At 36.1% G+C, this 14,457-nt stretch overlaps 1 protein-coding gene across 1 annotated transcript in view; it reads right to left on the bottom strand.

The window, feature by feature from the left end:
* The window catches only part of LOC128985524 (branched-chain-amino-acid aminotransferase, cytosolic-like), a 30,695-nt gene extending 30,068 nt beyond the window's left edge, over nucleotides 1-627 (bottom strand). The window contains exon 1 of the mRNA XM_054405109.1: nucleotides 547-627. Coding sequence (XP_054261084.1) covers nucleotides 547-570 — 24 coding nt within the window. The 5' untranslated portion in view covers nucleotides 571-627. The remainder of the gene's footprint in view (nucleotides 1-546) is intronic.
* Nucleotides 628-14,457: the final 13,830 nt, after the last annotated feature.

Raw genomic sequence — 14,457 nt, 5'->3', positions numbered from 1 at the left:
TTAATTGACGAGCTAGGAGATACTTTGTACCAATAGCAATAAAGTTCTTGTATCTTGTGTATTCTGCGGGGAGGAGGGGCCGACCCGATTTTCCATAACCAAATGTAGCAACTGCACATGCACAACCTATTTTGTTTGGTGTTATAGGCAATTATTTCAGTACACATAGCTAGTATAAAATCTACCTTAAGAAGAGGAAAAAAAACTTATTGTCAAAATATACCATAACTCATTTCAAACAGTTTTTTTTTTCTTTGAAACAAGATGAGATAATGGTTTTATATTATTTTCCATGATAACTAAATGTAATTTTTCAAATAAAAAATGTAATTATATTTTTTACTCTTAAATAATACTGAGGAGTAACCATACCTATTGGTACGGTACTATTGTTTGATTCATATCTATTTTCAATTAAATCATTTAAAGACTTCAACAATATGAGCTTTGATTTTAAAATGGTATATATATACATATACAGTATATCCCCAATACTGGAACTTAATGTTATATGCCGTGTATTATTTACTAATAGAATATACATACTAGCCCTGTAGATCTGTTGCTCATCTTCTAAACCTTTTAAACAACTGCGAAAGTTCTTCTAAACTCAGTGAGTATCCGAACATTTCTCTATCTTAATGGATCTTGTTATTGCTAATTACGAGTTGAAAACCGCATTGAGGTTAGCATTGAAAGTCATATGATTGCTGTGTAAAGTATCATAACAACTTAATATAAGTAATCAAAGTAGTTGAATTCCATTCACTCTCCAAATGTTGGTAAAATAGGTAAACTTTTCATCTTGGCAACCCAGCTAGCACACACACAGACATCGGCCCGTTTCATTACTTCAAAAGTTATTTGAAATCGAGTAGTTTAATTGAAAGCCCTGACTTTGGCATAGAATGTCAAAGAGATTTACTAAAAATATCTGTAGCTATTTTGAGGAATAAAAGTTATTATTTAGTAGATAAACGATTTAATAACATTATAAACATGTGGTCTTCAAAGTTGGACCTTGTGACAGAACTAAACTTATAACTAAACGCTGACGTTTTGGCTTCATTGCCATGGTTGGAGCACTCCAATGATGCTATTGAGTTTTACAGGACTACTCGGTCTGTAGTAGTGCCATCGAAATGTCAGAATCCAGTTATAAGTTTTGGTTTTTCACACAGTCGGACCCTGGAGACCAAGTTTGAAGTGTTAAAGTGGGGTGACTATGAAAACCTTAGTTCCTAAAACTATTTACTGTTTAAATTCACACATTTTATATATAACTGGGTGAAACCCGTCTACATCAACGGTTACTTTCAAGGTTTACGCTATTTCATATAACTGCGATAAATTGAGTTAAATTATACATATTTTGAGCATTTAGCATTGTTTAAAGAGTAATAAGTGTAAAAACAATAATGATATTAATTAATTGCTTTAGTTACCAAATATGGTTGATCATTCAATGAATAAAATATTTCTCATACCGTACGTCATCGAAATTATTATTAGTATGTTAACTGGTATCTCTTCTTTTGGAAGAATCTTGAAACAGTATTAACATCGTATTGGCGGATCTTTTGTAGTCAAACGCTTCCACGATTTCATCAGTGTAATGCAGATTAATGTATAATTTTATTTAAGAAAAAATATCTGTTAAGTAGACACGTTCTAACTTCAAAGGGAGTTATATCCGTTACAGTGTAAGTTTGATTTTTCCTTCGTCACGTCGCGTCAGTTCTTATCCTACTTCTGTGCCAATGACTCTCTAGAATAGTTTTGAGAAATTGGTTGTAGGGTTACTGTGAATGCTGAAATTCCTTGAGATGGGGGATGTCAGTTAGTTGTCTCAGCCTTATCAATTACCTAAAGTTGTCAATTTAACCTCTCTACGGAATGTTAGGTGTAGTGGAATATACTTGAAGTGAAGTTGGTTTTTATTCTTGAACTGTAAGGGGCCTCATAGTTTATATGGTCGTGCGGCTTCTTTGGCAACAAATAATGTAAATAATATAGCAAAGTGACATTTACAAAGAACAAAAATACTGTAAATTGGCTGTTACCATTTACTATTGTATTAATAGTCAAAGCTGTTACGTAAATATTGACGTTTACATGCATTTTCAATCAACGAATCTTATAAAGGATGTTGTGATCTAGTTTAAAAGGAATATGACCTTTCTGTCATGACAGTAGCGTAGTAATTATCAACTCAGTTGTAAATTTTTATTGTAAACAACCACATGCATCAAAAGTATGCATTAATTGTTTAATCGATTGCATCAGACAAGCTGTTTAGTAAGTGATACCATCGATAAGTCGAACTATTAAAAAAGAATGCTACAGTAAGCTACAACCGATTAAATCAATCTATACATGACTTCAATACATTCTATTGCTTACAATCTAAGTTAGCAACTGAGTTTACAACAGCTGATATTTACTCCCTAGGGACCAAAAAGGCTTTTACACTCCCTCGGAAGTAAAAGAGATAATTTAAGACTTTCAATGCATGTAAAACGGCTGTTTTGCTGCATGACGAAAGATGCACTACACACTTTGTTGTCATTTTGATTTGATAAATGTTAATGGTATGGATAACAGTTGCTTTGCATTTTACTTAATGCATCTTTTTAAAATTTGAAAAGTGTAATTTGCCAGGATATTCCTTGCTGTGTCCCCCTAAAGTTAGTTACTAACGTCAATGTGAGCAACCTTATGTAAAAACTGTGCAAAGATAACACACTAAAATGTTACAAAGATAAACTGAGCAATATATGAGTAAGTTTATATATATAATTATCGAACCATGGTGGAAGAACCACGAAGCTATGGACTTCTGGTAAATAACTGAGGAACCAACAGTGTTAACAAAATAGTAGTTTACGTCAGTTTTTCCGCAACAAAATGACTGATTTAGATGTGAGGCTAGATTCATAACAACATCAGTATGTATTGATATTTACTTTATAGTACCATTGATTGTTGGATATTGGGTGCCAAAGTTTTATTAATAGTCAAAGATAGTACTAAGCAGGTACTACCATTCAAAACGATATTAATATTGAACTTTTGCATTTGCCTCTTTATAATTAGTACCTACAAGTTTTACCCAAGTTTTTTGAAGTACTACAAGATTTTTAGTTGATGAGTTGTTTCAGGATCTGGAAACTGGCAGCATTAGTGCTCAAACGGGCTGTGACACTGGGAAACACAATAACTGGAAATAATTAATATTTAGAGTTACTAAACGAATAGAGGGAAACAAAAATGAAAAAGAGAAATTAAAAAAATAATCATCATTTGATGAGGTTGTGTTGGTGGTTAATTTTGTGTTGTATTAATCAGTGATGGAAAATATCGACACTTAGAATTTTGACTTGAATCAACTAAAACTTACAACCGTCAACCACGCACTTCAAGCAAAGGATATACAGTAGTTTTCTCTCTCCCCCAATGTAATAATACCGAATGTCTAGAACGTCCAACAGAAGAAATCCACAGAATGCAAATTCGTGGTCTAATAAATAAGCATGACGCCAGACTTATATCCAAGTAGAGGTTGTTACGAGCTAAACAGCAACAACCAACAACTTCCAATTACCAGTGAGCGTCATTCAAGGGGCAGAATTTCATTGCGACTTTTGTGGTTTCCAATTCGTAAAGGGTTTCACACTAATTTTACTTTTCATCAAAACATCCTGATGAGCTGTTGAAAAGCTTAAAGTGTCTTGGATTGATGGAAAACCGCTGGAGGTCATTGTGATCTTTGCACAAGATTGACAATACTTGAATTTAGTGTAGGCCTAAATACGTATGTTGTCAATGATGTCTTTCTAACGCCTCAAGAAGCATTTTCCATAAGTTAAATATTCTTTAGGGGAACTTGCAAACCTTGCCTTTGTCTCGAAGATTTGCCATTCACAAAATATATTTACATTATAAAAACGTTCGTTGGTGTCGTTTGATAATGTACAAGTAAAGCCAAGCTTCTAGTTTAATATTGTTTTTTTCTTATTGTTTCTTAAAATACTCATAGTAAAATTCATAGCTTTCAATATAAAATTTTGATTCTTAGCTTGCATGTAGCCTTAAACACAGCAAGCAATTGATACAGGAAATTATTTAATTCGTCTGGATTTTATTTCAAGCAAAAATTTGTCAGTAAAATCTGTACAGTCTTGAAAATGGACAGGTGCTGTGTACAGATTTGTCCATACACGAACAGATATTCTGTACAGATCTGTTCATGCACGCAAACAGTTTTCGCAACTGTAAATATGCCTACTTGAATTTCTGTCCATCAGATCTTCTCAACAAGGAATTGTGTCTAAAGAATAGTTGACCAGTTAATTAAGGCAATAAAACTTTGCAGGGTTCACTAAAATGTCAGTGTTAAGATCGGTTTCTGCTAAATTAGTATATGGTCACTAAATTCGCGAAAACAACGCAATATGAGAGGTTCGCTCGCTCCGCTCAATTGGTCATGAATTTTAAACTGGCTAGTACATTATTAAACTTGTTTAGTGGACATATCTTTACGAGCTCATGATGGTTTCGAAACGAATCTCCAGCTATCATAGCGATATAGATAACAATTTGATAACGATTTAAGGTAAAGTCAGTCTAATTTGAGTTTTTATTTTATTTACCTAGCTTATCTTATCTTACTAATATTATAAAATTTATAAACAATAAACAATAACAATAAACAACACAATAAACAATAACAATAACAATAAACAATAAAATTTATAAACAAACAAACAAACACACAAACTTTCATATTTAATGTGAAAGTTTGTGTGTTTGTTTGTTTGTTTGTTTGTTTGAAGTTCAATCACGCATAAACTACTGGACTGATTGGGCTGAAATTTGGCATGATGATAGCTCACATTCCCGATTAACATATAGGCATATTATTATCTCAAAAATCCTTTCGGGCTCCGCCCCAGTGGCTCTGTAGTTCCCCATGTTAACCTTATGAGTATTCATATTAAAAGGGAATTAAAGAATTTAGTCAGCTGTTTCAACTAAAAAAGTTGGTTCTATGAATACAAAAGCATTAACAAGTTATAACATTTACCAACAGGGTGCTGCACTATAATTTTTTTTGCATTTATGTAAACAGCTAATTTGAACTAAGCAGCAACAAAAAAACTGTGATACACAATGAGAACTGTCAAAAGTAGGATTGTTTACAGTTATGTTTAAGTTTTTAATGCCATGAATAATTTGTGAATTCGTAATAATTTATTTTTCTTTATTAATTGTTAAGGTGAAGTATTAGAACATTAGGTAGCCTATAAGATGTATTATAGTATACCGTCAATTTAAGGAAGCAAATTTTATCAACTTTGTCCTCCCCCATTGCAAACGCAAAGCTTGAGTATAACTGCAATAAGCATTTTAAACTCAAATGCTAACCCCGTACGAAGGACGGGTACTCTGCTAGTATTATGGAATAAGTAAAAACGTTTGTTAATAATATTGGCTGTCCATGTTTGTCTTAAATTCTTCAAGCATGAGCTCAACAGCTCAAGAACTGTTATCGTACCGTTCATATCACAATGTTGCATCACCTTCAAATATATGCCAATAATACAGCAATATCAGTGATAATTCCTAGTGTGGGTGATGAAGTAGATCACATGAGCAATAAGATCACAGGTTCACTGATATATGTTCAATAATGCTGGCAAGCCACAGCGGGAGCGCGCTACCGCTACGTCTCCTATATTAGGTGTGGTAACCCCAGAACCTATAACATTACATACCATCGGTATCTTTAATGTTTCAAAATTAAATGTTCAATTACGTACAAAGAGATATGGAAAAGCTGGCACTTATGGGCAATCATTTTAAACAAATTAAAGTAAAATTGTCAAGTTAAAGTTAAATAAATCACACGCTAGGGAAGACCTAAAGGAAACGACCTTTAAAGTTGTTATTCCTCCTTCCAATGGGATGGCAGAAAAAGGGTTATTACAGTGAAAACCTCGATTGTATAGAGTATATAGATGGATATGTAGACATATTCATACGGACCTATTCGTGTAGATTATAATTCAATTAAAATACTTTTAGCCTCAAAGTCGTTTTGTTCCGTTGTCATTCGAAATGAGCAAAGTAAAATGTTGAGAAGTCAGCATGTTTTGTCATACTGCACCATTATTTGAACAAACTACGTTACAAAACTGAAATAGTTGTCATTTAAAGATGGGTAACCTCTCAAAACTACTTCTAGCCTGTTTTCAATGCTAATGGAAACAAGCAGCTGTTTATTCGTTTCATCTATTACGATTGTATTAGTGTACATTATACCACCGATATGTCGAACTATTTACAATAAGGCAACAATTAACTACAATCGGTACAAACTTTCGATACATGCAATTGTTTACAATCTAAATTTACAATTAAGTTGACAACAGCTGATTATTACACCCTAGGGTTAAACACGATTTTTACTCCCTATACATATAGTGAAAATGCTACTTTAGATCTGCAACACATGCATTAAAAACGGATTAAATTGTTTTAATCCTATACTAGAGGACCCATGCTGCTCCGCAGCGTTAAAATACATTTAATATCTGATAAATAATCAAATTAATGATTTTTTATTGAGTAATACAGTACCGGTATCTTGAGCTTAACAATAGCCAAAATTAAAGCCTATAATTTATTGATTATTTTGAGTCTAAAACATATAAAAAACGTGAACAATACTGGAGCTATTGATTTGTAATCATAGAAAACCCTTATGAAAAAGAATTATGTTGGTTGTTCGCCTTGCGTCTCCTTGAAACTCGTCCGATTTGAATAACTAATAGATTAAAAGAAAGCCAGTATTTCACTGAAGATTCTTAGACCGAAAATATATAGGATAATATAATTATAACTGGTGAACTACATCTTAATCTGAAGTAATCGTAAAATAATAAATGACTCAAATTATGCCTTGAGACCTCAATCATGAAAATTGGTCGGGTAGAATAGCTAAACGAACTCTGCAAAGAGAAACCAAATTTACCTCCCATAAGAAATACATAGAGAGCAAAGATCGTTTACATGAGGTATGGTCAAAAAACAGTTTTTACCTTCCCCGTAGCAGCAAACTTAAGCGCTCATTAAATCTAATGTTATTTAAATAGGGAATAAATATGTCTTATGTAAATATTTTGGTAATAATGTAATCATACAAGTTGAAATTCGCTCAGTATGCAGGTTTGCAGCGGCGGGGGTATTTATATATAAGATCATTAACTTTTGATAAACAAAATGAGTTCACTTTCCCATAGCAGCAAACCTAATTACTCGTTTCTAAGTACACATTTAAAAATAAATATGCCTTGTTTATGGACTTTTATTTGAGCTAAAATCAAGTCAGACAAATTTAAATTTGCTGAGTGCTTCAGTTTTTCTTAATATTATGTTACAGTAGGTGTAGCCTGGTTAGACGTTTTAATTAATCAGATGCTTTATACTTTTAAAATGATTTAGTAGTCTAATCCATACTTTAAATTGTAAACTCCTTTTACTCACGATTACACACCTAGTAAACGACTTGTGAAGGTTACGGGAGGAATTATGTGAAGTGAAGGATGTAAGTCTATCTAAAGAAATAATAAATATTGTGTCATCAGTTTTAGTTTTAAATATTTCCTTCAATTCGTGTTCAAGACCCGGAGCCCACGCCATCGGTCCGTAGTCCGTAGTCCGTAGTCCGTAGTCCGTAGTCCTTAGTCCTTAGTCCGTAGTCCGTAGTCCGTAGTCCGTAGTCCATAGTCCGTAGTCCGTAGTCCGTAGTCCGTAGTCCGTAGTCCGTAGTCCGTAGTCCGTAGTCCGTAGTCCGTTGTCCGTTGTCCGTTGTCCGTTGTCCGTAGTCCGTCCGTATACAGTTAGTTGTGAACCTGTCAACTCTCCCCAGAGTACCGTGTCTTGATGAGATCAGAGACCTGATTGAACCTTTTGTTGTGTGTCGATCCCTTCAAACGAACTACCCGACTACCAGTAAACATCATTCGACCATTGTTGAAGGGTTGTTCAAACAATAGGAATACGAGAACACCTTATAGCTTAACTTATATACAGTAGTTAAATTATACATGAGTAAATTAAATTCAATATCAAACTTTAAATCAATTTTTATACATATTAGTAGGAACCAGAATGATTCTTGTAGTAACTGAAAATATGTTCCTACATTTGAAAATTGTAATCCCTTGAATACCGTACCTACTGAATAAATTAGTTTATATATCCTGTTGCTATTCTAACATCATTATCTATGGTTTATCCTATCCTATCCTATACTCTAATACGAGCAATGTTTGCTTGTATGTATGTATGTATGTATGTATGCTTGCTTGCACAAAGATCTCGAAAACGGTTCCGACGATTTTCTTCAAATGTTGTAAACAGTTTAATTCTGGCCTAAAAACGAGTTTACTGCAGTTAGAACTGCCAACAAAAATCTAATAACGTAGAAAAATGAAACTGAAAATCACATTTTTTTAACATTAGTCTTATGGGTTGCTAGGTAACCTTGTTGGCTGAATTAAATAACAAGGAAAAAGTAAACAAAAGACTTGAAGTTGTAGCATGTGTTCATAATAAGCCAACTACCCACAGTATACTAGCAAATTACAAATACAGTACAAAAGGAAAAACATCATTTAGCAAAGATTATACTGAAGATTACTCGATACATTGTAGTCAAGGGTAGCAGTGAGAGGTCTGGGATCTGTTTATGACGATTAGATAAGGGTATGGGCAATCCTAAAATGCTATGGGAAGGGAGGGAAACAGGTCCGTGACGTAGGAAGTGGTGAAGGAAGTAGTCAAGGCGAGCTGTCCGGAGTGTGGGAACTGTTTATGACGATTAGATAAGGGTATGGGCAATCCTAAAATGCTATGGGAAGGGAGGGAAACAGGTCCGTGACGTAGGAAGTGATGAAGGAAGTAGTAAAGGCGAGCAGTCCGGAGTGTGGGGACTGTTTATTAAGATAAGATCAGGGTATCTGCAATCCTAAAATGCTATGGGAAGGGAGGGAAACAGGTCCGCGACGTAGGAAGTGGTGAAGGAAGTAGTCAAGGCGAGTAGTCCGGAGTGTGGGAACTGTTTATGACGATTAGATTAAGGTATCTGCAATCCTAAAATGCTATGGGGAGGAAGGAAAACAGGTCCGTGACGTAGGAAGGTGTTGAGGAAGTAGTTAAGGCGAGCTGTCCGGAGTGTAGGAACTGTTTATGACGATTAGATTAAGGTTTCTACAATCCTAAAATGCTATGGGAAGGGAGGAAAACAGGTCCGCGACGTAGGAAGTGGTGAAGGAAGTAGTCAAGGCGAGTAGTCCGGAGCGTGGGAACTGTTTATGACGATTAGATAAGGGTATGGGCAATCCTAAAATGCTATGGGAAGGGAGAGAAACAGGTCCGTGACGAAGGAAGTGGTGAAGGAAGTAGTCAAGGTGAGCTGTCTGGAGCGTGGGAACTGTTTATGATGATTGGATTAAGGTATTTGCAATCCAAAAATGCTATGGAAAGGGAGGAAAACAGGTCCGCGACGTAGGAAGTGGTGAAGGAAGTAGTCAAGGCGAGTAGCCGGAGTGTTGGAACGGTTTATGATGATTAGATTAAAGTATTTGCAATCCAAAAATGCCATGGAATGGGAGGAAAACAGGTCCGCGACGTAGGAAGTGGTGAAGGAAGTAGTCAAGGCGAGTAGTCCGGACTGTGGGAACTGTTAATGATGATTAGATTAAGGTTTCTACAATCCTAAAATGCTATGGGAAGGGAGGAAAACAGGTCCGCGATGTAGGAAGTGGTGAAGGATGTAGTCAAAGGCGAGCTGTCCGGAGTGTGGGAACTGTTTATGACGATTAGATTAAGGTATCTATAATCCTAAAATGCTATGGGAAGGGAGGAAAACAGGTCCGCGACGTAGGAAGTGGCGAAGGAAGTAGTCAAGGCGAGCTGTCTGTAGTTTGGGAACTGTTTATGATGATTGGATAAGGGTATGGGCAATCCTAAAATGCTATGGGAAGGGAGGGAAACAGGTTCGTGACGTAGGAAGTGATGAAGGAAGTAGTAAATGCGAGCAGTCCGGAGTGTGGGGACTGTTTATTACGATAAGATCAGGGTATCTTCAATCCTAAAATGCTATGGGAAGGGAGGGAAACAGGTCCGCGACTTAGGAAGTGGTGAAGGAAGTAGTCAAGGCGAGTAGTCCGGAGTGTGGGAACTGTTTATGACGATTAGATTAAGGTTTCTACAATCCTAAAATGCTATGGGAAGGGAGTAAATCAGGTCCGCGACGTAGGAAGTGGTGAAGGAAGTAGTCAAGGCGAGTAGTCCGGAGCGTGGGAACTGTTTATGACGATTAGATAAGGGTATGGGCAATCCTAAAATGCTATGGGAAGGGAGGGAAACAGGTCCGTGACGAAGGAAGTGGTGAAGGAAGTAGTCAATGTGAGCTGTCTGGAGCGTGGGAACTGTTTATGATGATTGGATTAAGGTATTTGCAATCCAAAAATGCTATGGAAAGGGAGGAAAACAGGTCCGCGACGTAGGAAGTGGTGAAGGAAGTAGTCAAGGCGAGTAGCCGGAGTGTTGGAACTGTTTATGATGATTAGATTTAAGTATTTGCAATCCAAAAATGCTATGGAAAGGGAGGAAAACAGGTCCGCGACGTAGGAAGTGGTGAAGGAAGTAGTCAAGGCGAGTAGTCCGGAGTGTGGGAACTGTTTATGACGATTAGATTAAGGTTTCTACAATCCTAAAATGCTATGGGAAGGGAGTAAATCAGGTCCGCGACGTAGGAAGTGGCGAAGGAAGTAGTCAAGGCGAGCTGTCCGTAGTGTGGGAACTGTTTATGACGATTAGATTAAGGTATCTGCAATTCTGAAATGCTATAGGAAGGGAGGGAAACAGGTCAATGACGTAGGAAATGGTGTAGGACGTAGTAAAGACGAGCTGTCCGGAGTGTGGGAATTGTTAATAACGATTAGATTAAGGTATCTACAATCCTAAAGTGCTATGGAAATGGAGGGAAACAGGTCCATGACGTAGGAAATGGTGTAGGACGTAGTAAAGGCGAGCCGTGTGGAGTTTGGGAATGGATCTATGTGTCTCCAATACAGTACTAAGACTGCTTTCAGAGTGGACTAATGATTTTCCCCGAGCAAAGCTCGGTCCCCAGGTACTAGTATCTTAACCTGATGAACCTGGTTGAACAACAAAAACTTGTAAATAAATGTATACTTTATCATTAAAAGTATTTAAGAAAGAGGATACATTGTTGTATGTATTGCACAAGCAAAGCCTCATCACTCTCAATGCGGGCAAAAAGAAGATTCAAAATTTAGAATTTTTCAAGATCCACAAATTTGTATTTTGTTCGCAGTGACTAACTGTATTTGGGTCAAAAATGAATCCTTCGCCTAGGCTGTAGACCAAGCAAGCGTCCAGATGCTAGAGTTAGAGTTTTTCACGACACCAACAGACATATGTGCGTATTTAAGGCAAAGATGAATTAACTGTGAAGGTTCAAGTCGTGAGTTGACCAGGTTGTCGGCGAGGGAAGGGTAAGCGACCCATGGTGGAATATCCGTTCGATTTTAAAGAAATCATATTCTGACATTGTATTGTATTGACATTGTATTGTGACATTTTCCAAGAGTATTTTTTTTTTATTTCACTGTCTATATAAGGCTGGGACCAGCCCGTTGACATTGGGGAGTAGTTCCGCGGCAGATTTCCAATATAGGCTCACTTTAAAAGATGTCTACTCAGTTCTCATGAACCACATGAACCCGGTTTAGGCCACACCACCACCCACAAGTCAAAACATACCTGTCCAATCCAAGACCTTTTGTTAGTAAAAGTTAAACCAAATTCTAAAAAACGGGAGTTCTACATAGGCTATTAAATTTGACAATAGAAATCAGTTTTAAAAAACATAATGAGTTTAATAACATCACAAACGCTAATCTGAGAATACTAATACAGTAGGTAATATTATTATTTATGTCTTTAGTTGGAGTTGAAATTTAGTTATACCAATGAATACAACCCCCCCCCCCTCCCCCCCAGATGAATAAGTTTTGTATTCATTGGTCATACTGACATTAAGTACATAAAAGCGTGAAACAGTTTACGCGTGTGTTGCTTACAATGTGCTATGTTTTACTAACGTTTACGAATTTGTGTGACTGCTTGTGTAAGTTTTCACACTTTTACACACTAAACACTTATATTACTGTGAAAGTGTTACCAACCCTGCATACCAAACCACACTGGGGGGTTTGTACTCCGTGGGCTGCAGATGTTAATTTACCAAGGACATTCACAACAATTACGAGTGTTTCCACCCCTCGCACCTCCAATGTTGCTTCCCTTTGTTCATTGAGGATCGGGATTGATCTAGTGATTTATTTTATTCACCCTGAAGTACAATAAGTTGTCGTGATTTTAGAAATAAATTGTTTGCTAAACATGGTTTTGAATTAATGATGGGTCAGTAACTAGACTGATTGTTCTTATTCAATCGCGGAGATTCGTAGCAGATTTGAGGTAGTGCACATTTATTTACATTGCAATATTATTTAGAATAAATAATATTGGACGTAAGAATTGAGATTTCTGTGAGACACATCAGAGTCTCAGCTAGTATAAATCCCAGCAATTTTCAGTTGTGAGATAGTCTGTGGTTCCAAGCCCCACTCTAGGCTTTTGATAAACTAAAGAAAACAAAAATGATAGGATCCCAGGCCAGGTGGAATATTGCTAGACTGTCTTTGAAAGCTCGCTAAACCAACCTATAGACAAAAATAACACATTACTTAACATTAACAACTTGGTTTATCTTTGGTGTTGTTTTAGTGGTAAAAAATTACGTTTCTATACTCCCTATTTCTCCAAAACTAGACGCAAAAATGGGGTAAGCCACTTTTAACTCCGAACTTTTTTACATGTATCTGTAACTATGTGTCTGTCCCTATCGTCTAAAATGTAAATTTGTGTACCATATTGATTATAATAACTTACTATTTAAAATATTTGGACATATAAAATTGTAACAAAATTACCACATACACCAATATAAGATAGAATTTATATTATTTAAAGAATTTGTTGGATTTTGTGTGCAGCAAATTGACCCCTAAATATTTATTTTATAGGCATATTGGGTATCAATTTAAAGCTCTTATCCTGTAAATGTGCCTTTTGCTGGTTTGGACGATACAAAAATTGTTTGGTATTTTTCTCTCATATTCTACAGTACATAAGTGTTCGACAAAAATTTCATTCATGTAACGTTGAATGCGTAGAATTATTTACCAGTTAGGATTTGACTTTTGGCCGAAGCCCCGTGGGCGACCGGGCGGTATAAGAAGCGCCGCGGCGCCGCGTCCTCACACATTGCCACCCGACGCCGACGTCTACACGCGCTACAGCCACATCCGCGTCCCCGCACACACGAGGTACGTATATTTACACGCATCACACTACCAACCCAACTAACTTCCTATGTGGGGTTGGGTACACATCAGGTACGTACTACCATAACATAACAGACGTTAAGGCAGTCCCAAAACATACCCTTAACGACTTAGTACCACTGCGAACTGGTTACTTCACAAGTACTAAGTACAGTACATACAAAAATATGAACTTAAAAAACTCACGAAAGATCGTTAGGAAAGTCGTAAAACTATTCCACAATCACAATGTAATTAGTTTAATGTATATATTTGACAAGTTGCTATTTCAAACCTATTCAACATTGTTCGCAGTTTAACCTATTAACAGTAGGTATAGTTTTTCTCAGTTACATTTTCCATGCTTTAACACTATTTATAAAAGGATACTTGAAGTAGGTAGTTGCCAGTTTAAAGAGTTAAACAGAAATGTTAAATTGTATTGTAATTCCAAACTTTAATTATTGTTACAAACTTATTTGATGTCCTGGATACTAAAATTTGGTAAAAACCTTATATCTAATTGGGATTATAGGCATTCTATGAAGTGAAGCATTCTAACAGTTTATGTCAGACACAATTATCAAGACGCGTCAGGTTGCGGCATAAAGTTAGTCCATAAACCGCATATTTCTGCATCACCTTGGTTGTTACCCAATTATTTTAATGAACAAATGCATTTGTAAATGCTTACAACATAAACATTTGGCAATTGATTACAGTGTACTATCGATTAAGAATAGTTAGCTGTCCATTCGACAAAAAGATTTAATTATAAACTAAACTAATTTGTAAAATAGCCGATAATACAACGTACAGGATGGTTACGTAATCTCTAACACATTCTTGTATTGACGAATAATTTTCATCACTAGGGCGTTAAGTGACTCTTTTTAGGGTTGAAAGACACGTTTTGCCCGAGTGATGAACTATATATTTCGTCATATCGCATTAAGTAACCAACTAAGCT

Source organism: Macrosteles quadrilineatus, unplaced genomic scaffold, assembly GCF_028750875.1.
Source record: "Macrosteles quadrilineatus isolate MER2022 unplaced genomic scaffold, UCM_ALF_1.0 Scaffold_2__2_contigs__length_208266976, whole genome shotgun sequence".
Classification (NCBI taxonomy): Eukaryota; Metazoa; Arthropoda; class Insecta; order Hemiptera; family Cicadellidae; genus Macrosteles; species Macrosteles quadrilineatus.
The sequence above is the reverse complement of the archived record's forward strand: the minus strand, read 5'-3'. Positions and strand labels throughout refer to the sequence as shown.